This window comes from Clarias gariepinus, chromosome 8 (genome assembly GCF_024256425.1).
Source record: "Clarias gariepinus isolate MV-2021 ecotype Netherlands chromosome 8, CGAR_prim_01v2, whole genome shotgun sequence".
Classification (NCBI taxonomy): domain Eukaryota; kingdom Metazoa; phylum Chordata; class Actinopteri; order Siluriformes; family Clariidae; genus Clarias; species Clarias gariepinus.
The window spans coordinates 19,520,406-19,543,094 of NC_071107.1; the positions used below are offsets into that span (position 1 = coordinate 19,520,406).

Here is a 22,689-nt window from a genome sequence, read left to right on the forward strand (position 1 = left end):
GGTACCACCCATGTCTCTCTACGACGTCGTCTTACTGAGATACTGCATGTTACTAATTGATCTCTAAAGATTTGAAATATTTGCTATAAATTCATTTGCTGCCATTGATACTGATCTTACCATTATCAAATTCAAACTGGATAACTTTTTAACAAATGAATGTTAGCAAAATAGCAAGACCTACCATTGCATGTTTTTTTTTTTTTACTAAACAGAGGTATTGTCCTCTAACTAGGCAAAGAAATCCTTTAAGTTCATAGAAATTTAAAGTCTTTAATTACTCCAGCATATTGAGAAGTTTTCCGAAGCAGTGCCAAGGTGCTCTTCCTCACGGTCGAAACTGCAGTCCGGAGTCATTTGCTGGAAAAGAGACCCTCGGGATTTTTAGAATAATTTTGAAGGTTTAAATAAAAAATGTTGGGAGTTAAAGGTATGTTTTGTTTCTTGAAGTAGTAATTAAATTACATTTATTGAATTTCAATAATATGTCAGTAAAGTACACATATTCTGCACTGGTATTGAACCCTAACTGCTGCTCTAAATAGCTTCCGATTTCTTGAACAACCTTGTCAGAAAACATATCCTGTGGTCGTGACACAGATGTTACTCTGTTTCAAAATTATTATTAGGGTCAAATTATTACAACTAAGGAGATTGCTGAAACTAATAAAATTGAGTTAAGAACTGTAAATTGCATTTTTAAAACATGGAAGGATAGTGGTAAACCACCATCTTTGAGGAAGAAATGTAGCCGGAAAAACATCCTAAATAAGCGTGAAATTATGCAACCGTCATGCCTAGTGCCTACCATATAAGCGTGTGGTGGTGCAGTATTATGATCTGGGGTTGCTTCTATTGGTCAGGTTTATGTTCAGCAACATTATATGCCCAAAAAAGAAAGGTCTTCCTTTCTGATATGGATGTAGTCCAGTGCCAGGATTTAGCAGGCTCAAAACGAACGGTTCAAGGAGCCTGAAACATCATTTTCATACATGGATTGGCTACCATAGAGGCCTGACCGTAACACCATTGAGAATCTTTGGAATGTGCTGCAAAAGGCTTTACGCAGTGGTCAAACTCTCTAAATGATGGATACAAGATCTTGTAGGGAAATTAATGTGATTCTGGATTGAAAGAAACATTGTGACATTGCATAAGTTATCAAAACAATCCCACAGTCATAATCAAAGCAAAAAACTGTCCACTGAAATATTGGACATTGTGACTTTTTTGGCTGTGCAGTGTAAAATATGCAAAAGAGAATACAGAAAGGCAACTGAGAAATTAGGAAGAAACCTTAACAGGAGCATTAAAAGATACCACATACTCCTCTGGGTCACATCAGATTAGGATTATGTCAATTACAGTATTCTTTTACAGAGAAAAGGCAAACAGCATCTAATGTGCTAAAAAGTGCTTGGTATGAGCATACTGCGAATAGAAGCATAGATTCCTTCAGCATTTAATCACTACAGTAGGAATGTTTATATTGTAGTGCAGGTTACTAGACTTTACAGGTGAGGTCCAATCATTCGATCTGCATCATAAATGCAAATAGCTACAAGATAAGGAAGCAGAAGAAGCTGAGCAGGAGTGGAATATGTGAGTATTCCAGAGTATGTTGCCTAGTGCCTACATGTGTTCAAAAAGAGACCGGCATTTCTGCTCTTTAATCTCTAATCTTTGCCAAAGCAACACATGATGAAACATAAGGGCCACCTGAGAGCTTATGTTAGACTCCTGTCTGATCTACAGTATGCATTTTGGAGTCAAGTAGACAGGCATTTAGTTAAGCATTTCAGTTGGTGAAGAATTGCCAGCAACTAAAGAGGGAATTGTAGTACTATAGAATGTAAACATCATACCAAATAAACTGTGTTAAATCTTTAATTAGATATTTTCCTAAAACATTTTATTTATGTAATTAATATGCAAGTATGAGCAGAGCTTGGCCCTTGGAGACTTGTTATTGATATCTTGATATGTTATTGAGTCTATATATAAATGCACTTTGCATCTCACTGCCTTGTGAATAGTACATAGTGTATTAAAATTACTATTTGCCATGTGAAAGTTTGCCACAGAATATAGATTTATTGCTGATGTAAACATAAAACAGCAAATGAAAGTCTGTTATTTATACAGCGATAATACTAAAGTATGACTGCAGAAGTGGTAGGATATGTAGTAAAAATAACTAAATAGCATCACAAAAATGTAAACCACATTTACCAGAAAAAAAACAGACAACTGGACGATTTGTGACAATTTTGTTTGTTAAAGTTTAATCGACTAACTAATGATTACCAATCAACATTGTTAACCAATGATTTTTCTCGTAGTAATGTCACTCGTAGTCATTATCACTACATTGCCACAGCATATGTTTACTCACTTGTAATTAATAAGTTTACATACTTAAGGTCACATGTTTGTTTCATGACAACACAAAGTTATATCGTTTTTGTATGCTTATTGTAATTTTGAGCCAACAAGTCATTTAGGCTTAGCTTAAAAAAATACAAATAAAAAATGTAAATCTTCAATGATCATTTAAAACAAACTATATTACAATTATCAAGTTACTACTGCATCAAAATCAGGTACTGGTATATTATATGAACACAATAGTGTTAAAAAAATGTTCACATATTTACTGCTTTTATAATATTTGTAAAAAAAAAAAAAAACCTAAAAATCCATTTTGTCACTTGTTTGGTCTTGGGTGTTTTTTTTTTAAGATTATAAAATGGGACATTTTGCAAAGAAACATACACACTGATACAGATCCAAACACACACATTCACTGTTTCTTTAAGTTCATGTACTTTTTTGGTTCATTTATTTTCATGGCTTTCAAATATACAGTTTGTTATGTCACATTGACCCATAATTGCTTTTGTCAACATTGGTTACAGCAATTTCACCAAGCCTTGATTAGTTGACAAGCAGCTAGGAATCAGTATAAGAATCAGAAAAGTGTAGTGCTAAATGTTGGGGGAAACCTCAAAATATAAACCTGCACTAAGACCAGAAGAGAGAATAAGACCATGATACAAGATGAATATTCAGACACAGGCAGCTTTTGCAAAATAACCTAAAAATCATATAACAAGCTTAGTCAAAAATCTGAGGCAATTATATACTAATCTCTGTTAGTGCTTTAATGAGATTGCAAACACCTACTCTAAATACATCAACTCTCTCACTCATGCCTCTTTCCTTTTAATGACCAATGGTCCTACATTATCTCCTGTCTCTTGATTGTGTTTTGCATGGGCACCATCACAGTATGGAAACTGAAATACAAAAAAACAACAAAAAAGGTCTGTTATTTTGCAAGTTTAGTTATTTTCCACAGCATTATTTTTGCAGGATGTTACACATAAGGCACTGACTTAATGAGTGCATTTGCAACAATACATATATAACAATACTTACAGTAAATAAAAATGAGTAAAAGTAAAACTGAATAATTTCAGCTTTTGTTTTAATTTTAACAATTGGAACTTGTACCACATAAAAATCCAGTATCCCAAAATATTAGAATATTTCCTAACATTACTCAAAAAAGGATTTACAATACCGAAATGTCAAATCTCTTTATGCGCTCAGTACCCTTTTTTATAAACTGCTTTAATAAAGGCCAGGTTGCATGGATAGCAGCCTCCACCTCATCTGTTTTGGGTTGAATGTTTTTGATCTCCCTCTTGACACTACCCAATAAGATTACTATAGATAAAGCTATAGTACCATAGATTTAGGTCAGGCTAGAAAAAGGATAAGCCTGGTGGATGGCTGCGTTGACTTGATAAAACATAGTGAACCAACACGAGCAAATGACATGGTACCTCACATCACTGGGACTGTGAAAACCCTCACACTGGACTTCAAGCACCTTGAAATGTTAAATTTACCTTTTTTTTTTCTTTGATGCTTTTTTTTAATGTTTTGATACTGGGAACATAACAGTTTTAGCCCATTTCCTAAAGATGTCCATGTTGTGGCTGTTGATGCTCCAGCCTCACTCCACTCCTTGTGAAGCTATCAAATCAGCTTTGATGTGGACCTTTTTCTTACCGCACTCTCTTCATTCCCTTTTCATAGATATGCTTCTGTGAACTTTCGGTGATGACCTTCTGTAGCTTTCCCTACTTTGTGGAGAGTGTCTTATGGAACCAAAAGATACACTATATTTACAGTACTATGCAACAGTTTTAGGCAGATGTGAATAAATGCCTAAAGAATGATTTCAAATATATATATTTAATTATTTATTTAAATCTATTCACGAAAAATCTAAATCAAATCACTATTTGGTGTGACTACTCTTTGGAGGTGTCTGATTGGCCCCAAATCTATTCTGCAGCAAACATACAGCTAATGTCATTAAGAACTATATTCAGCGTAGAGAACAACAAGGAGTCCTGAAAGTGAAGTTTGGCCCCCACAGACCCCTGATCTCACCTAGCTAGAATAACTGGTAGCAATTCTGGTTTTGCAAGGAAATAGTAGTTACACCAAATACTGATTTGATTTGGATTTCTCTTCTGTTCACTTACTTTCCATTTTGTTAATTGATAAAAATAAACTACTAACACTTCAATTTTTTGCATTACAGCATTTCTTTCACATCTTTTGCACAGTATTGTATACTGTATGAGTAGTAATTCACTCAAACTCCAAATAAAATGTTCTAATATTTTGAGATACTGATTTTTTTTTTCCATTTTCATGAGCTGTAAGCCATAGTTATAAAATAAATAGGCTTGAAATATTTCACTTGATGTGAAATGAATCTAGAATACATAAGACTTTCAGTTTTACTTTTTATATGAGATGCACTGTATATGCATATTTTAAGGAGGTGTAGTTGCAGTAGACTTTATAAAAAATATATACATCCACACAGTGATTTTATTGCTTTCTTTGTTATGACATGCAGGGGATAAATTGATCCAAACTTGTTTTAAAAACATCACTTCCGTTTCTTTTGACAGCGAGGGTGGCATCTCTGATAATTTGTCTCCCCTACAATAAAACACATCTATCTGGAAGGCCACTACCCAAAACACATGTGCAAGTCCAAAAGTATTAAGACAGCACATGCTATGTATTATAGTTTTCCTTATGAACAAAATAGGTGATGCTAATAATGAGTTCTCACCTATTTAATTACCTATGTAATTAGCCCAACTGAAGAGTTGGGCTAATTACAATCTGCTGATTTAATTAATGGATGGAACGAACACTGTATGTGGCAGGAATTTTACTTTCTAAACCCGGGGTGTCCACCTCTGCATGACATTTTACTAAAACTAGGAATTCTCAAGAGAACTTCTGACAAATTTGAAAATAATGTCAGAGTACTGCAGAGTCCACTCTCAGCCAGATCCAACAGGTTTTAAAGTATAAAGGCGTTCAAACTAAGTAGTGATTGATAAAGAGCAATTTGGTTGCATAAAATAAGTTTGTCTTATTATCTCAATTGTCATTATTATTAGTGTCATTAAAATATTGCATTTGTCTTTTGTCTCAATACGTTTGGCCACTTATAGTATTTGTGTGGTTGTAGAAAGCTACCGGTTTTAACAGAAGCATTATAATTTCATTCATTGTTTTTGCTCCGAGTGTTTTGTTCATCTCCCTGGTAGACACCGGTGACTGGCAGAAGCTGTAAGTCGAGTTGTCAGTAGAAAGCCATTTTGGCACCGATCCAGATAATATGCAAGTTCTGCCTGATTTACTGCGAGTTACCTTCTTAGATCTCCAACACCTACAGTAGACAGCCTTATCACCCAGGTCCTCGATGTCGAAAGCATGCACCACTTTGGGGTTGTCTTTCTGGAGGTCCAGGTTTACTTTTGGCTTGACACATTTGTCTTTGGAGAAGAATGTTTTGTGGATCAGAAAGCCAACGGCCACAGCTCCAGCAGTGACAGACAGAGCTGTCAGCACTTCACCTGTTAAACACCAGCGGCGCTGTTAATGTTATGTAAACATGAATATGCAGCTTTAATCTTTAAGGTCGCGCCTCAGACACGAGCCTCTTCACTTCCATTCAATTTACTACTACGATAATCTTTATCTACTACTTCTTTCAATAGCTCTACTATTTAGTAGCACTATTATCATTATTATTATTATTATTATTATTATTATTATAAACCAATCATGTGTGTTGCAAACAGAACTGTTTGTTATATGAATGGAGTTTTACACTTGGTCACTAAATTAAGCTAAAATTAGGTATAACTCGAAATTACATTATTTATTATTTTTATTCAACTCTTGAAATAAAACAGGTTGTTCACACAAGGCGCACTGACACGACATGAGCAGCCATGGGAGTTACCTTTAAGTTAACTATACATATATGTAAAGGTCATTAACAGGGTACCTGTACAGCTCCACGTTTAACATATTATATGCGCAAATATAACAAAATATTACCTTTAGACAATGTTGGTGAGCTACTCATGTCGAAGATTCAGGCACCCTAAGAGACTAAAACGTGAAAAACCCTCTATTGTCCTTTGCGAAAGGCTAATGACCCATATTTTAAAGCGCCTCCAAGCTGTGGGTGGATCATTCACGCGAATCAATGCTGCAACAAAATGCGCATACGACACCAAGTAAAGTCCCTAAGATTATTTCAAAGTAACTGAAAATGCAACATGTGTAAAATTTTATGCTGCATTTTTTTCATGAGATTAACAACTGGTGAATGTCGTATTGTTTTATGGACATTATTCGAGATATTATTTCAGATCTGCCGGTGTCAGAATGGTTAAAATGTATGAAATGAAAAAACTAGTATTATACAATTGTATATAAATATTAGAGGCATAGAAACAACACAAGCAATGAAAAAACGATAATTGATAACAAATGGCTCTTATTTTGAATTTCAGGTTTACGTGTGTGAACCGGAAGCAGTGTCAATGCCGGTGCCAGAAATCATACTCTATCCAGCACAACTGCTGATCTGTTGAGTTCAGGAAGCTGTTGCTCGGGATGGTTTGTAAGTATCAATCCATTGTTTTGTTCTGGGACGTTTTTATAAACAGTTGACAGTTACGAAAAGCCCGAGCTAGTCAAAAATAAATCTCAATATAAAGTAGTAGAGGATGAGATTAATGGTTGTTTTGTTGGTCATTCCTGTACAAAGCACTTTTATGGTCATGCCAGTAAGATGACATAGTATGACTCTGCATGGCGTTCTGGAGCTCTCTGATGCAATTATTCAACAGCATTCAAAGTATAGTTTTGTTTTCACGTTGCTTGTCCAAACTGATCACTTTGGACTGGAGAGAGCTTCTATATGTCATATGAGAGATACACTATATTGACTAAAGTATTTGGCCAGACATGGTAATTATTGAATTCAGGTTTTTATCAGGTCTCTTATTTCCAGTGTAGGGCAATCTTAATACGTCAACATACCAAGAGATGATATCCTTCCAACATGACTTTATCCCAGTACACAAAGCAAGGACTATAAAGACATGGTTTGACATGTTCGGTGTGGACGAGCTTGACGGACCCATACAGTGGCCTGACCTCAACCCCATCGAGTAACTTTGAGACGAACTTGTATGTACAAGCTGACTTCACTAGTAAGAAGTACATGTTTCATTCTCTTTTACAGGCTGAAAGGAAATGAGTGGGAGAAGAAAAGCAAAACCCAACCGGGGTGGAGGACGCTTTAATAAGGGTGGTGGTGGCGGTGGTGGTGGAGGAAAAGGGGGAGGAGGAGGAGGAGGAGGAGGAAAAGCATTTGGTGACTTGGAAGATGATTTTAGCCTAGATCTTGGACCAAGTCGGTCGACCAAACCTCCCTCTAAAGGAAGAGGACGTGGAGCTTTTACAAGCAGAGGCCATGGGGGAAGTAGAGGAAGGGGACGAGGCTCTCAAGGTTTTTTCAGAGATGACTCCAGGCATGGCAAGGAAGAGCGAGATCAAGTTAAATCTGACCGATTCAAGCTGCCACTACAGAAGATACATATGACATCAGAAAATCGGCTACAAGTAAAGGAATTACTGAAGGAACTTCAGAGTCAGGAATATAATACTCCAAACAGGTTAGTGACTTCAGTATATGGACATGTGTCTATCAACTGTTAATGGTTAGAACATTAAAAGTGGAAGGTCCTGGGTTTAAACCCCAGCACTACCAGGTTTCTACAGTTGGGCCCTTGAGTAAGGCCCTTAACCCTCAACATCTCAGATGTATAATAAAACAAATGTAAGTCTCTCTGGATAAGTGCATCTGCCAAATGCTTTCATTATAATCAAATTCAAATCAAATTCAAATTTTATTTGTCACATACACAGTCATACACAGTACGAAATATAGTGTAATGCTTACACGACCGCCAGTGACCTTAAAAAGAGAATTTAAAGCTTATAATTAGTAATAAATATATATAAAAGAAATCTGATAGAAAATTTAAATAAAAAAATAAAATAAAATTTAACTAGGAAAAATAGAACTAAAAATAGAAACTGAAAATAGAAATATACTGTACAAATAGAAATATAATGGAGCGCAAATATGCATAGAAAAAGTGACTTTGTGCAAAGGTTATTAAAGTGTCTTTGTGCAATGGTCAATCGCTAAATTAATTATTATAACTAAAAACCACATGACTAGAAAATCAAACCTAAATCTAGGCAAAAGTTTTGAGCTTTTTTAAGTTCACGTTGGCTCATTTATGTTTTTACTCAGTGGCTCAGACTGTGAGGATGAAGAAGAGGAGGAAGAGTATGATGAGCTGGACCACCGTGAAGACGGTCAGTTCTGGATCACTCAGGACAATGGTGTTGCGTGTGCAGAAGAAGGTGTCTGTGGAGAAGACAGTGAGGAGGAAACGTCTGTGAAACCAGAACCTGTTGTTTCCCTGTTTGCCCTAGGCACCCTCTGCAGGTACTGTACTCACTATCTTTGTGTCTCAGCATATTTTAACATTTTAAGTCATGCTTTAGCCCTAAGCAGTGTGAAATACTGTTATAAAATTGTTTAGAATAACAACCTCACTGTTTAAGATTTGTAATTTAATGAGACCTGAATTTAATATGTTAGAATTGAAATAATTTCACTGCTCTGATGTGTCAAAATAAATCACGATTTAACATTTTTACATTTTTTTCCCATGTTAATATTATTCAGTTAATATGTGTTATGTACAAGCAATGAAAACAGAATCTTGTACAATGTAACTGTTTAACTTTGCCCGGTTAATTTCTAGATTTTTAACAATGTTTTTACGTTTGCTTGTGTTAGGTATGGCTTTAACCGAGAGCGTAGTAGACAAGCTCTGGAAGCAGCAGAGCGCAGTGGGCATGGAGAAGTCGGAGCAACGCTGGAGCTCCTTCTCTCTCAGATGTTCACTGAAGCATTTGGCTCGGCCTCTCTTGACCTTCAGGTTCCAGACCCTCCATCACATGAGGAATGCATGACCCTGCACCAGGAGGAGGCAGTTGCATTAACCGCCATTTATGGAGAACGCTTCTGCGAGAGAATTAGTGGCCGCGTCTGGATCATCCACCTGGATCTGCTTTGGGTGACCGAAAGCCGTAGAAGCAACTCGGATTCAATTAGGAAAGGACAGGTGAAAGGGGCGTCATCCACTCAGGTGTGTAAATTCTACTTAAAAGGATCAGGATGTAAATTTGGGAAGCAATGCCGTTTCAAACATCAAAGACCAACGGAGTCTAGCCATCACAGAGACCCGCATGGGCCGAGCCAGCCTGGTTTCAGTAGCACTGATAGCCCTGTTTATCAGCTGGAGGTCCGCTTTCCTCTGGGAAACCGCTACCCCTTTCAGCCACCGTTAGCTGCCTTCAGTACCACAGATGAGGCAATCTCTGGAGCAGGACGCCTTAGCGTGACTGAATATCTTTTTGGCCAGTCACTTTCAGCTGCACAAGATGGTGAGCCTGTGGTCTACACTCTCATCTCCTGTCTTGAGGAAGATGGGCCAGTCAGAGAGCTCCTTCGGGTTCCACATCACAAGTATAGTGCTCCACCCCCTGTCTTGGCCCCACCCACCGTTACTGCAACAAGAACTCGTAGCGCAAAGTGCAACTCAGCCAACAGTACACCGAGCAGTACAGCAGTTTCTTCACGATTCACTAATGCAGCACAGAATACCAACCTCACAGTCAGGCATGCAGAAGGTAAGATAACTTCTGTTTAAACTCATCGTATTCAGAGTCTCTAAATGAAAATGAATTATGAATTATTACCTGAGGACACTTGAGTCGTAAAACGATGAATAAATTATATACTTACCTATACGAATGTCCTAAATCTTGTTATCTAAAGCATGTGTGAAGGTAAATATATAAGGTGTAAATATTACTATGTTCCATGACTAGATTAAACCCATTAAAAATAAGAATGAAAAATTTTTCCACAAATGTGATTATATTAAGAAAGTACTTGAAAATAAATGATACTATGAATGTGGAAATGACCCTTCACTGCAAACACTTAACATGATCATAATCACTTAATTAATAACCTTTACATAAGTCTGTATTACTAATGACAAGCCTAACTTTCATGATTATACACACAAATTTATTCAGTCGTATGCAAAACAGGTGTTTGTATAGAATCCTCCGATACCTACATCTGGTTGTATTTTGAAAGTCGCATACATTTATTCTCCATGGTACTTGCTGTATAGTTCAGGGCTCCATGCAGGACACAGAAGAAGTTCCACAGGTGTATGGTCATGCAGATTTAATGATGCATCTTAATGCTACAGCATATAACAACATTCTAGACTATTGTGTGCTTCCAGCTTTGAACATTTTTACATCCACCTGGAGAAGGCCTACATATGGATGTAATGCTCAGGCGACCACATATTTATGGCCATACAATGACCATAATCACTGTGTTGTTGTTTTTTAAGTGTTTTTTTATGTGAGGGTGAGTCAAAAATTATCCACACACATTGTAGAATGCATTTAAATTAACTAACTTTTAGAAAAGACAAATACAATTATACAATGCATACACTTTCAATCAACAAACTTTCGTATCCCCTCATTAAAAATGTCTTAGGCTGAGTTGAGCAGCAACCCATAAAGGTTTTGCTTTCTTCACTTCTTCATTAGAAGCGAATCCTGGCCCTTGTAGTCGATCAGTACTATATCGACGATGCTTTAACACCTCAAAATGAAGTTTTTGCAGTGTGTATGGGCAGAAGTGTGCCAATGTGCATTGTCGTGCAAGATCACAACGCAATTAAATAGCAGTCCTCTGCGCTTAATCTAAAGTTTAGGCTTCTTAATAAGAATCTCTCTGTTAAACCTTTTTCCTGATAATGTTCCAATACTTGGCAATGAGAATCCCAGAAAACTGTATGCATCAATGATCCAGCTGATGGTTGATTTTTGAAGTTTTTCTTGGTTGGAAATTGAAGCAGCTTCCATTCTATACCTACTACGCCATTTACTTTTAGGCTTAAAGTCTTTTCAGTCTTTTTAAGAAACTTTCAACTTCCTCTGAGCATCGGCCTAAATTTAGTTTGCAGATATCCAAACACTTTCTCCATACTGTTCACAAAGTCTTATAAGTAGATAAACAACAGCACTAGGTACACCCTCAGAGCAAAAAAAAAAAATTACAGCACAAAGCTCTTTTTTTGTGTAAATTACAAGTGGGGCATCCATTTTTTTCCCCGCACCACAATGACAAATGATCTGATGTAGCATGTTCACACCTACACAGCAGTGACTGGGAGACAGTAGTCATGAACGGTAAGAGCTAATAAGACAGTGCGAACAATAGATGCTTTAATATAAATGGTGTGTCGATAATTTTTAACTCACCCTTGTAGGTTGTTGGTGCGATTACACAGTAAGGTTGGTTACCAAAAATATTTTATTCTGTCAGGCTTTTGCGTCTTGTGTGTTTGTATCCTAGCAACAGGATGCATCACTAAAGCATCTCTATACATTTACATGTATATCTCTATACATTTACATAGATTTTAAAGTGTTGCCTTGTAATAATATACTGTCTTCTGCTTCAGGCACATCAATGTTCAGTTTTATTTTCAGTACCGGTATTAAATGCTGAAAAGTAAAAGTTTTGTAAATGTATCTACAGTTCTGCAATGCTTGTATTACTACAGGAGACAAACAGACGTCAGAAGATACAGAAGATGAGCAATGTGATGAAGATGCTGAAGAAAGCGTTCCCATAGAGAATGAGAGCTATGTGAACTTTAGAAAGAGGATGGAGAAAAGAACTGAGAAAAGAGCTGAAGAGGTGCTGCAGGAGAACAAGAATCTTTGTAGAGAGTTCAAGAGAAAACCGGTAACAGCTTTTACTTGTGATGGGTCACTTTTTACTCACCTCACTGACTCCGGACCCAGGAATATACAAACTGTATATTAAGTTTTATTTCTTTACCAGTCTTCCAGGCGCTATGCGTCAATGCAGGAACAGAGAGTCAAGCTGCCGGTGTGGGAGAAGAGACGGAACATCCTAGATGCTTTGGAGAAGAATCAGGTTCTGGTGATCAGTGGCATGACTGGGTAAGTTGGAAAATATCACATGTTGTGCTGTTGGTTGTGTTAGAGTTTAAGGCCCTTTCCAGTGACGTACATGTTTAATTTCAGGTGTGGTAAGACAACTCAGATCCCTCAGTTTATCCTGGATGACTCTCTGAGTGGACGAGGGGAGAGTGTGGCAAATATCATATGCACTCAGCCTCGTCGTATCTCTGCCATTGCTGTGGCAACAAGGGTTGCTCAGGAACGGGCCGAGGCTTTGGGCCACTCCACTGGATATCAGATCCGTTTGGAGACTGTCAGAGTAACTATCTCTGTCTTTTTCTTACACACCCACACACACACACAAGTACATAACCATAGCTCTGGCATGCATTTAAAGTATCAGATTTATACAGTCTCATCTCAACTTTTCATCCAAGAAAGATTTCTCTTTTGGTTCTTTTTTGGCTATTTGATGTACTGTGCAGCAATCGAAGACAATTAACAACTGCAGAGAGAAGGTGGAAGAAATCGCAGCTTGAGGCAGATCTTGTCTCTTACCGTGCTCTCTGGTCTAAATTCTCATGTAAAGTGATTTTAGCTATAACTACCTTCTACACTGATCATGTCATGCTCCAATCTTCCACCATCTGTCCATTACACACAATCCCTTCCACAATGCTCCAGGCCATTTACAGTACCTTCTCCCCTTCATCACAACTATCATCAACCTTTCCTTATCATGTTCCTGCTGCATTTAAGAAGGCATGGGTTACTCCCTCAGATGTTCATGTGTCCACCCAGATCTCAGCATGTCTGGCAGACATGTCATCTTCAACATCAGCTCATTAACTAAAACTGTGTAAAAACTTAATAAAACCGAGCTGATGATCTCAGATCACAGAACAACACTTTACTCTTTAAGATCACTATTTAAGTCCCCGCTCACACCCTTAGAGTGATCTTTTTCTCTCACATTGCTTACCTTTCTCGCTCTTGTCAATTTCCTCTTTATAAAAGCCGAAGAATTTCTCTCCACACAGGCCTCTCAGGTGCTTGTCCAGGTCCTTGTTATTTTAAGACTGGGTTATTATGGCAGGTATGCCTCTGTGCACCATTCATCCTCTGCAGCTGATCCAGAATGCCCCTGCATGACTAAGTTCTCCCACACCGACCCACATCTCTGCTCCTTCCACTGGCTTTCTGTAGCTGCCTACGTAAAATTTAGAACACTGATGCTTGCTTATAAAGCTAAAAATGGTCCAGCGCCCGCTTACCTTAAAACACTTATCACACCCTACACTACAGCACGTTCCCTCGGATCCTTCAGCACTGCTTAACTGGACCCACCATCTCTCAGGGATCGATTGTGTTCTGGTAGTGCAATGAACCGTATAGATTAGTCACTGGCAACCTTTAAACAGCGATCAATGTCTCTCTTAGACCTATTAGACCCAATAAGCCCCCCACCTAAATTCTTTCCAACATTATTTGACTCATGGTACTTCATAGTGAACCAATGTAAGGATATATCTAATGATGAAAACTGATGAAAATAAGAACAAAAACGAATCCCCAATAATTTTCCCCAACACCCATTGTGCAGTGTTTTAGGCTAGTGTTAGGTAGTTTTATAAACTTTCAGTGCATAAAATTACGTATATTGAAACTGTATATGCATGTGTCTCCAGTCCTCCTGCACTAGACTCCTGTTCTGCACAACTGGTGTCTTGTTGCGCAGGCTGGAGGGAGACGCTCAGCTCAGCGGAATAACTCACGTCATAGTAGACGAGGTTCACGAACGGACAGAGGAGAGGTGAGGGAATCTGTGATTACAAATTAACACCCCCACATTATGAGCACATTGTGACATCTGCATCACTTCCTGCCTCCCAGTGACTTCCTGATGCTGGTTCTGAAGGATCTGATGTTACAAAGGTCTGACCTGAAGATCATCCTAATGAGTGCTACCCTCAACGCTGATCTCTTTTCTCAATATTTCCACAAGTGCCCTACCATCCACATACCAGGCAAGGATACCTAAAAATATAATTTTATACATATATTGCTTTTATTGCACAGTTCAGAAAATAATTTAATTTGTACTTATAACATCACTATTCTGCTTCAGGACATACATTCCCAGTAGAACCATTTTTTCTTGAAGACGCTATTGCGATGACCAGGTAAAAAAAATTAAATACAAATGCAAATACATTTTTATCTCTTATTAATGAATTCAACTTCATAAATAAGAAAAGGATGAAGACGAACAACCCGGTTAAATGAGACGCAATTTTTATCTCAAAGGTTGCCCAATGTCAAACAAATCAAATTAGAGGCTATGAATAATAAGGGCAGAAAGGTAAAACTATAAAAAAAAAATATTTTAAGTACTGGTATTATATTTTGCATGATAAATCTAAAAATGAATTATTAATACATTTGCATGCTTGTGTATAATAACATAATTAGATGTTAGGTCAATTGTCCTAAATTCCTAAAATCAACTGATAGCCAACAACCAGGAAAAAGATGTACTGGGTTTTCAAGCAATTAACATACAACCCTGATATGAGTATTGTTACATGAATGTGTGTGTGTCAGGTATGTAATAGAAGACCGCAGCCCATACCGGCGCTCAGCAAAGCAGAACGGCCCTTCCAGTCAAAGGGCTGGGAAAGCACAGCCTGCTATGATGAACATGGATGATGATGATGAGGAGGATGGCTGGTCGTTTAATTCCTTTGCCAAGAAAGATACAGTCAAAGACTCCATCCCTGATCAGCAACTCGGTGTGAAGGAGCTCACGCTTCGATATCCGAGTAAGGAGATGTATAACTACACCTGTTAAATTCTTCACTTGTGCATTTTTGTAATAGTGGCTGATTACTTCAGTTGTGCAGTGGTAACTGTCATTAAGCTAGACATTTGAACACTTATAATAATGTGCAAAGGTCTTGAGCCACCCCTCATTTCTTTCTATTCTGCTTCCAAAGCACCAGACTTTCTTTTATTTTTTATGTAGTTTTGAGAAATAGTCTTTCAGGCTTGCTGAAGGACCTTTTCGGATCTCATCTTTGCCAACTATTGGCTTTGATTTTTCAGTTCACTTTCTGTACCTGACCCGTTTCAGAGAAATGTTTTTTGTTTAAGCCCCATAGTGATTTATAAATCATTAAAAAAAAAAAAAACTAACACTTATAAACATGGTATAATGTTTATAGGTGTGTGGTGTACCCACTTCACTTCTCTCTGTCCAATGAGGAGCAGCAGGCAGTGTTTACATGGCCACCGGAAAGTGTGACCAAAATCATTATCAAAAAAACTTGAAGCAGTATGAAAGGGTATGAAGCAGTGAAAAATCTGTGCAGATGATGACTGATGATCAGGCCAGTTATTAGTGCACTAGTGATGCTGAATGCGGAATGGTTTGAACAGACGAGAGGGGAAATGAGGTTAATGCTGAGGTTGTTACATAAACAACCCATTTTTAATTCTATCTTTAGGCACTTAAATTTACTCTACATCATTTAATTTAATTCATTATACGGAAATGAGAGGTGGATCAAGAATTTTGCATAGTACTGCATTTCTGTACCTATCTAAAACCAAATTCTTTATTTTTTGGTTAACTTATGGTTTGTACTGTATATGTCTTGATATATAAGCTTGCTCGAAAGCTGTGGTGAAAACTCTGGCCGCAATGGACCTGGATAAAATCAATATGGATCTTGTGGAGAGTCTGCTGGAATGGATTGTAAATAGAGATCACAGTTACCCTCCAGGTAATCATTTTATCTATTGGTGTCTGTCTGTATGTCTGTCTATCTGTCTGTCTGTGTGTGTACTGTATGTCTGTGTGAAATGGCAGTATGTGATGCACTGATGCAAAAAAAGAAATGGAGACAGATTGCATGAACTGTTTCAGTTCTTCAGCTTTGTTATTCTGTGTATATCTTGATTCATACACATTCACATTCCATACAAACTTAAAAAATTCTTTTGATTGTATAAAGCTGCTTTACGACAATGACAATTGTTAAAAGCTTTATACAAATAAAATTTGATTGAATTGTGTATACGTGTAGGTGCTGTTCTGGTCTTCCTGCCAGGGTTAGCTGAAATAAAGCAGTTATATGAGCAGCTGCAAGCCAATAGGATGTTTAACAACAGAAGAGATAAAAAGTATGTATACATACAGACTTAATTTGATCAAATGTGCACTTTGTAATTTGATGTGTAAAACACTGTATAATGTTTATAGGTGTGTGGTGTATCCACTTCACTCCTCTCTGTCCAATGAGGAGCAGCAGGCAGTGTTTACACGGCCACCAGAGGGTGTGACGAAAATCATTATCTCTACAAACATTGCAGAGACATCAGTAACCATCGATGATGTGGTGTACGTCATTGACTCCGGCAGAATGAAAGAGAAAAGGTAAGAGTTCGGAGATGCTGCATGACTCTGCTGCTTCAGGACTGGAGTACCTTGTGCAAGACAGTTCATGACTTGTATTGTACTTTAGGCATATAATGTCATTCAAGTGGTCTGTTTATGTACAGGTACGATGCCAGTCGCAGTATGGAGAGCCTTGAGGATGTGTGGGTGTCTCGTGCTAACGCTTTGCAGAGGAGAGGCCGAGCCGGCCGTGTGGCCTCTGGAGTTTGCTTCCATTTGTTCACCAGCCATCGCTTCACTCACCATCTGAGCCAACAGCAGCTGCCTGAGATCCAGAGAGTGCCATTGGAGCAGCTCTGCCTCAGGTATGTAGTCTGTTTAGGTTTAAAATGGTGACTTGCAGTGTATTACCCAGACACGAGTATACAACAGACACAATACACGCAATGAATAGATGCAAAGGTAATAAAACAAAAGGCATCTGCTGTTATAGGAAATAATGATTGATTTGGATACAGGAGTTTAACATGCCAAATTGTTTTCCAATAACAGTACACAAGTTGAGTGTTTGGTTACAACTGGTCATGCTTTTTATCTATTCATAGTTACAGTCTAAAAAACAAGTAAGTTCCTGTTATCAATGGCGCGGTGACTTAGTGATTAGCACTGTTGTCTTGCACCTCCAAGGCCTGGGTTTTAATCCCTCCTCGGGTCTGTGTGCATGGATTTTGCATGATGGCTTTCTCCCAGGTGCTCCGGTTTACTCCCTCTATCCATGTATGTATGTTTTTGTGCACCCTGTCCAGGGGCAACCCAGCCTTGTACCCTGATTCTCCAAGAATAGGCTCCAGATACCACACGACCCTGTATGCAGGATAAAATGGTATAGACGATAACGGAGTTCCTGTTATCCCTTACATCCATAGCAGTCGTTCAATGGATTTTAAGTAAATAATCTAAAAAATATATCTTGAGATATATAGAGAGGTTCTCCCACTTAAAAAGATAAGAGGTATAGATAATAGGTATACCTTAACTATGAGAGACAAAAAAATCCAGAAAATCACATTGTAGGATTTTTAAAGAATTTATTTGCAAATTATGGTGGAAAATAAGTAATTGGACAATAACATTTAATCTCAATACTTTATACTTCATCTCAATACTGTTATATACCCTTAGTTGGCAAGGACAGAGGTCAAACATTTGTTGTAAGTCTTCACAAGGTTTTCACACACTGTTGCTGGTATTTTGATCTATTGCTCCATGCAGATCTCCTCTAGAGCAGTGATGTTTTGGGGCTGTCGCTGGGCAACACGGACTTTCAACTGTCTCCAAAGATTTTTTATGGGGTTGAGATCTGGAGGCTAGGCCACTCCAGGACCTTGAAATGCTTCTTACGAAGCCACTCCTTCATTGCCCGGGCAGTGTGTTTGGGATCATTGTCATGTTGAAAGACCCAGAAACATTTCATCAATGCCCTTGCTGATGGAAGGAGGTTTTCACCCAAAATCTCATGATACATGGCCCCATTCATTCTTTCCTTTACACGGATCAGTCATCCTGGTCCCGTTGCAGAAAAACAGCCCCAAAGCATGATGTTTCCACCCCCATGCTTCACAGTAGGTATGGTGTTCTTTGGGTGCAACTCGGCATCCTTTGTCCTCCAAACACAAAGTTCTATTTTGGTTTCATCTGACCATATCACATTCTTCCAGTCCTCTTCTGGATCATCTAAATGCTCTCTAGCAAACTTTAGACGGGCCTGGACAAGGGGTACTGTATTACCTCATAACCTGTAGCCTCCAGCACACCATCTGTATTACCTCATAGCCTGTAGCCTCCAGCACACTATCTGTTCCTTAATAGGTCATCCTCTGAATGTGAATGTACTGGCTTATGCAGGGGGACACGTCTGGCACTGCAGGATTTGAGTCCCTGGCCGCGCAGTGTGTTACTGATGGTAGCCTTTGTTACTTTGGTCCCAGCTCTCTGCAGGTCATTCACTAGGTCCCCCGTGTGGTTCTGGGATTTTTGCTCACAGTTCTTGTGATAATTTTGACCCCAAGGGGGGAGATCTTAAATGAAGCCCCAGATCGAGGGAGATTATCAGTGGTCTTGTATGTCTTCCATTTTCTAATAATTGCTCCCACAGTTGGTTTCTTCACTCCAAGCTGCTTACCTATTGCAGATCCAGTCTTCCCAGCCTGGTGCAGGTCTACAATTTTGTTTCTGGTGTCCTTTGACCAAATACGTATTTTACTGAGGAATTTACCAATTAATTTATAAGAAAATCCTATAATGTGATTGTCCCTCATAGTTGAGGTATACCTATGATGAAAATTACAGGCCTCTCTCATCTTTTTAGATGGGAGAACTTGCACAATGGGTGGCTGACTAGATACTTTTTTGCCCCTTTTTTGCGTGCGTGCGTGCGCGCGTGTGTGTGTGTGTGTGTGTGTGTGTGTGTGTGTGTGTGTGTGTATATACAGTATATATATTTATATATCAAGAGAGAGGTTGGCACTGTGGCCTTGCACCTCCAGTGTCATGGGTTCTATTACCATCCCGCGTTTTTGTGCATGTAGTTTGCATCCTTGCATGTTAGGTTAACTGGCATTCCCAAATTCCCTATTGTGTACAAGTGTGTGCTTGTGTGGCCTGAGATGGAATGACACCCCGTCCAGAGTGTACACTGCCTTATGCACGAATCCCCTGGGATCGGCTCTAGGCTTCCCGTTACCCTGTAAAGAATGAGCGGTATAGAGAATGAATGAGAGTGACATCAGGGTGGATGGGTTTCCTCCAGGTTTTCCTGTTTTCTGCCCCTTACCAAAAACATGCCAGTAGGTGGACAGGATATGTTAAGTGAGTAATTTTGTTAAAGCATGAGTGCATAGTGCCCTGTCATGTACTGATATCCCCTCCAGTATTCCTGCCTCATGCATGATGTTCTCTGAATGGGCTCCAGATCCATTGCATTCCTGACTAATATATATAGCAGTTACTATACATGCATATATGAATGGACAGAATATACTGTATATATTTATTACATACCTCACTCCCTGTTTTCTTCTTTTTCAGGATTAAAGTGTTGGAGGTGTTCTCCAAGTCTCTCCTGCATTCCGTGTTTTCTCGGCTCATAGAACCTCCAGCACAAGGCAGTCTGGAAGCAGCTAAGCAGAGACTCTGTGCTCTCGGTGCGCTTACTGAAGCGGAATGTCTCACTCCTCTTGGTTGGCATCTCGCCTGTCTTCCTGTGGACGTGCGCATTGGAAAACTGATGCTGCTTGGTGCTATATTCCGTTGCCTGGACCCGGCCCTCACCATCGCTGCTAGCCTGGCGTTCAAGAGCCCATTTGTAAGGGAGGATCATCTTATGCTGCGAGTTAACTTCTGCAGTCCTTATCGTTCATAACTTTTCTACTGTATCTCCTTCTCAGGTCTCTCCATGGGATAAAAGACAGGAGGCTAATGAGAGGAAACTCAGTTTTTCTCTCGCCAACAGTGATCATCTTGCCCTGCTACAGGCGTATAAGGTGGTTGTGATTTCTGTGAAAAATTTGTATTATATAATACATAAAAATTTTAAATACAACAGTGATAATGGAATTATTGGGTCTGTGTATGTGAGATAGGGTTGGTGTACTGCAGCCCAAAACGGTTCACAGGCTGGCTATTGGTACTGCAGAGAGAACTTCCTGTCTATCCGGGGACTACAGGTGAGTCTGGCTTCCCAGTGGTTAACCCTCCTGTTACCTTCAAATTTACTAAGATCTTTTATCCTTAGGGTTCAACCTCCAGAGAATAATCATAATTAATTTGCTACCCAAGTTTATGTATAAAAGTTCCTGAATATGAAGCAAAAATAAATTATTTTAATAGACTTTAAACATTAAATGGCCCAAAGATAATAGGAGGGTTAAGTGATTTTTTAATGTAGTTCCTAGAATTGCACTCTGATTTAAGGATATATTTGCATATATAATTGTCTTATAGGAAATAGCATGTCTTAAAAGGCAGTTTGCAGAGCTCCTTTCTGATATTGGCTTTGTAAAAGATGGACTGAAGGTCAGAGACATAGAGAGGATGAGCTGTAAAGGAACAGATGGTGTGCTGGAGGCTACGGGCTATGAGGTAATACAGTACCCCTTGTGCATGCTTATTAAGATTTGTGTATCTCTTGAAAGGATAAAAGGGAAGGTGATGTCTGGGATATACCGCACTGTATTTGTTAGAATAAGGCTGACTCTGATCAGACAAATCCAAGCTTATAAACATACTTTTGCTGTGTATCTGTCTCTCTAAAAGGCAAACTTAAACTCTGATAACACAAAGCTGATGTCAGCAATGTTGTGTGCTGCCCTCTACCCCAATGTCGTCCAGGTTAGTACACATAACACTTTCTTCAACTGATCAGGATTATGCTTTGTGCATATTGTGAAATGTGCATGTGTGTTTGGTAGGTGCGATCTCCACAGGAGAAGTTTAGGCTGACGAGTAAAGGCGCCATGAAGATGCAGCCTAAAGCCGAGGAACTTCGTTTCCTTACAAAAAACGACGGAGCAGTTCACATCCATCCTTCATCCGTCAACTTTATGGTAACGTGCCACACGTGCTTCTTTTTTCACGCAATTGCATTTATATTAAGTTTTGTAAACTCATTTTACTTGGTCTTTCTTACAAACAGGTGCGTCATTATGACAGTCCATACCTAGTCTACCATGAGAAAGTGAAGACCAGTCGCGTTTTTATCCGAGATTGCAGTATGGTATGTGTGTATCCCATGGTGCTGTTCGGTGGGGGACAGGTCAACGTGGAGCTACAGCGTGGAGAGTTCATCATCTCTCTGGACGACGGCTGGATTCGATTCACTGCAGCCTCACATGAAGTAAGCGGGCGTGTTGTAGGAATATGGCTTTGCATTGCATTAAATCATTTATACACACTTCAACAGGTATCCATTGTTGAAATATAAATTGAATTATGGCAGCAATGTCTTGTATTGTTTCCTCTAATGAGAGCAGTAGTTCCATTATCGTTGATTCTAACATGTGACCATGATTTTTTTATTTTTTTTGCATATACTGTATTTTCCATGTAGTACTGTGTATACATTTTTTGAGCCCCTCTTTATACATTTCATTCTATACAGCTGTAGACAGTATAAAAATTATATTGATCACGATTAATTGTTCATTGCATTGACATGTTTTGTTTAATATGAAAGGTGTCTCTCTTATTTGTTTTTTGTTTTCTTTCCTGCATGTAGGTTGCTGAGTTGGTGAAGGAGCTGCGTTGGGAACTTGACCAGCTCCTGGAAGAGAAAATCAAAAACCCCAGCATGGACTTGATCACCTGCCCACGTGGCTCCCGCATCATACACACCATCGTATCACTTATCTCAACCCAGTAACATGCGTGAACATACCCATCCATAGGCATTGCATGCAAAGTAATTAAGCATGCATCATATCTACCAAGTATGTATTTTGTACAAAGCAGAATTATTTTTATATTTAAATTGGAAATATAGATGCATCCCTTATGTAATTTACACATGTACTGTAATTTGGCTATTACTGTATAGTTCATACTGGATGTTTGTTACAAATAAAAACAAAAAGCATGTGCATTAAAAAAGGGACTTAAAAGGTATAGACATTTCAAAAATTGTTTGATTAGCTGGTTTGCTACTGTTGCTGTTTAGATATTCTACTATTCTCTGCCATTTTTCAATCAGTTTGGTATAAATAATGAAAAAC

At 38.6% G+C, this 22,689-nt stretch overlaps 2 protein-coding genes across 2 annotated transcripts; one reads left to right on the forward strand and one right to left on the reverse strand.

The window, feature by feature from the left end:
• Positions 1–2,809: 2,809 nt before the first annotated feature.
• On the reverse strand, positions 2,810–6,606 carry cisd1 (CDGSH iron sulfur domain 1). Its single transcript, XM_053501610.1, has 3 exons — positions 6,454–6,606; positions 5,758–5,963; positions 2,810–3,299 (listed from the first exon to the last, which is right to left on the reverse strand). The coding sequence occupies exons 1-3, from the start codon at positions 6,479–6,481 to the stop codon at positions 3,210–3,212; spliced, it is 324 nt and encodes a 107-aa protein (XP_053357585.1). The 5' UTR covers positions 6,482–6,606; the 3' UTR covers positions 2,810–3,209.
• A 1,045-nt stretch (positions 6,607–7,651) lies between these two features.
• dhx57 (DEAH (Asp-Glu-Ala-Asp/His) box polypeptide 57) lies at positions 7,652–22,589 on the forward strand. Its single transcript, XM_053501605.1, has 22 exons — positions 7,652–8,084; positions 8,732–8,929; positions 9,287–10,182; positions 12,156–12,340; positions 12,440–12,561; positions 12,646–12,841; positions 14,211–14,335; positions 14,416–14,549; positions 14,651–14,705; positions 15,127–15,344; positions 16,191–16,307; positions 16,611–16,707; positions 16,787–16,960; positions 17,086–17,286; positions 20,009–20,285; positions 20,368–20,463; positions 20,563–20,646; positions 20,924–21,061; positions 21,236–21,310; positions 21,391–21,525; positions 21,615–21,815; positions 22,197–22,589. Exons 1-22 carry the CDS (start codon positions 7,663–7,665, stop codon positions 22,338–22,340), a joined length of 4,290 nt encoding a protein of 1,429 aa, XP_053357580.1. The 5' UTR covers positions 7,652–7,662; the 3' UTR covers positions 22,341–22,589.
• The last annotated feature ends 100 nt before the right edge of the window (positions 22,590–22,689 follow it).

Bases quoted from the DNA above. Each gene is read 5' to 3' on its own strand.
- dhx57 (XM_053501605.1), top strand. From the start codon at position 7,663: ATGAGTGGGAGAAGAAAAGCAAAACCCAACCGGGGTGGAGGACGCTTT. The intron at 12,842-14,210 runs GTAACTATCTCT...ATGTGTCTCCAG, and splicing joins TCCGTTTGGAGACTGTCAGA to TCCTCCTGCACTAGACTCCT. The intron at 14,336-14,415 runs GTGAGGGAATCT...CCTGCCTCCCAG, and splicing joins CACGAACGGACAGAGGAGAG to TGACTTCCTGATGCTGGTTC.
- cisd1 (XM_053501610.1), bottom strand. From the start codon at position 6,481: ATGAGTAGCTCACCAACATTGTCTAAAG. The intron at 5,964-6,453 runs GTAATATTTTGT...GGTGTTTAACAG, and splicing joins CTCACCAACATTGTCTAAAG to GTGAAGTGCTGACAGCTCTG. The intron at 3,300-5,757 runs GTAACTCGCAGT...TTTGTATTTCAG, and splicing joins GGTGTTGGAGATCTAAGAAG to TTTCCATACTGTGATGGTGC.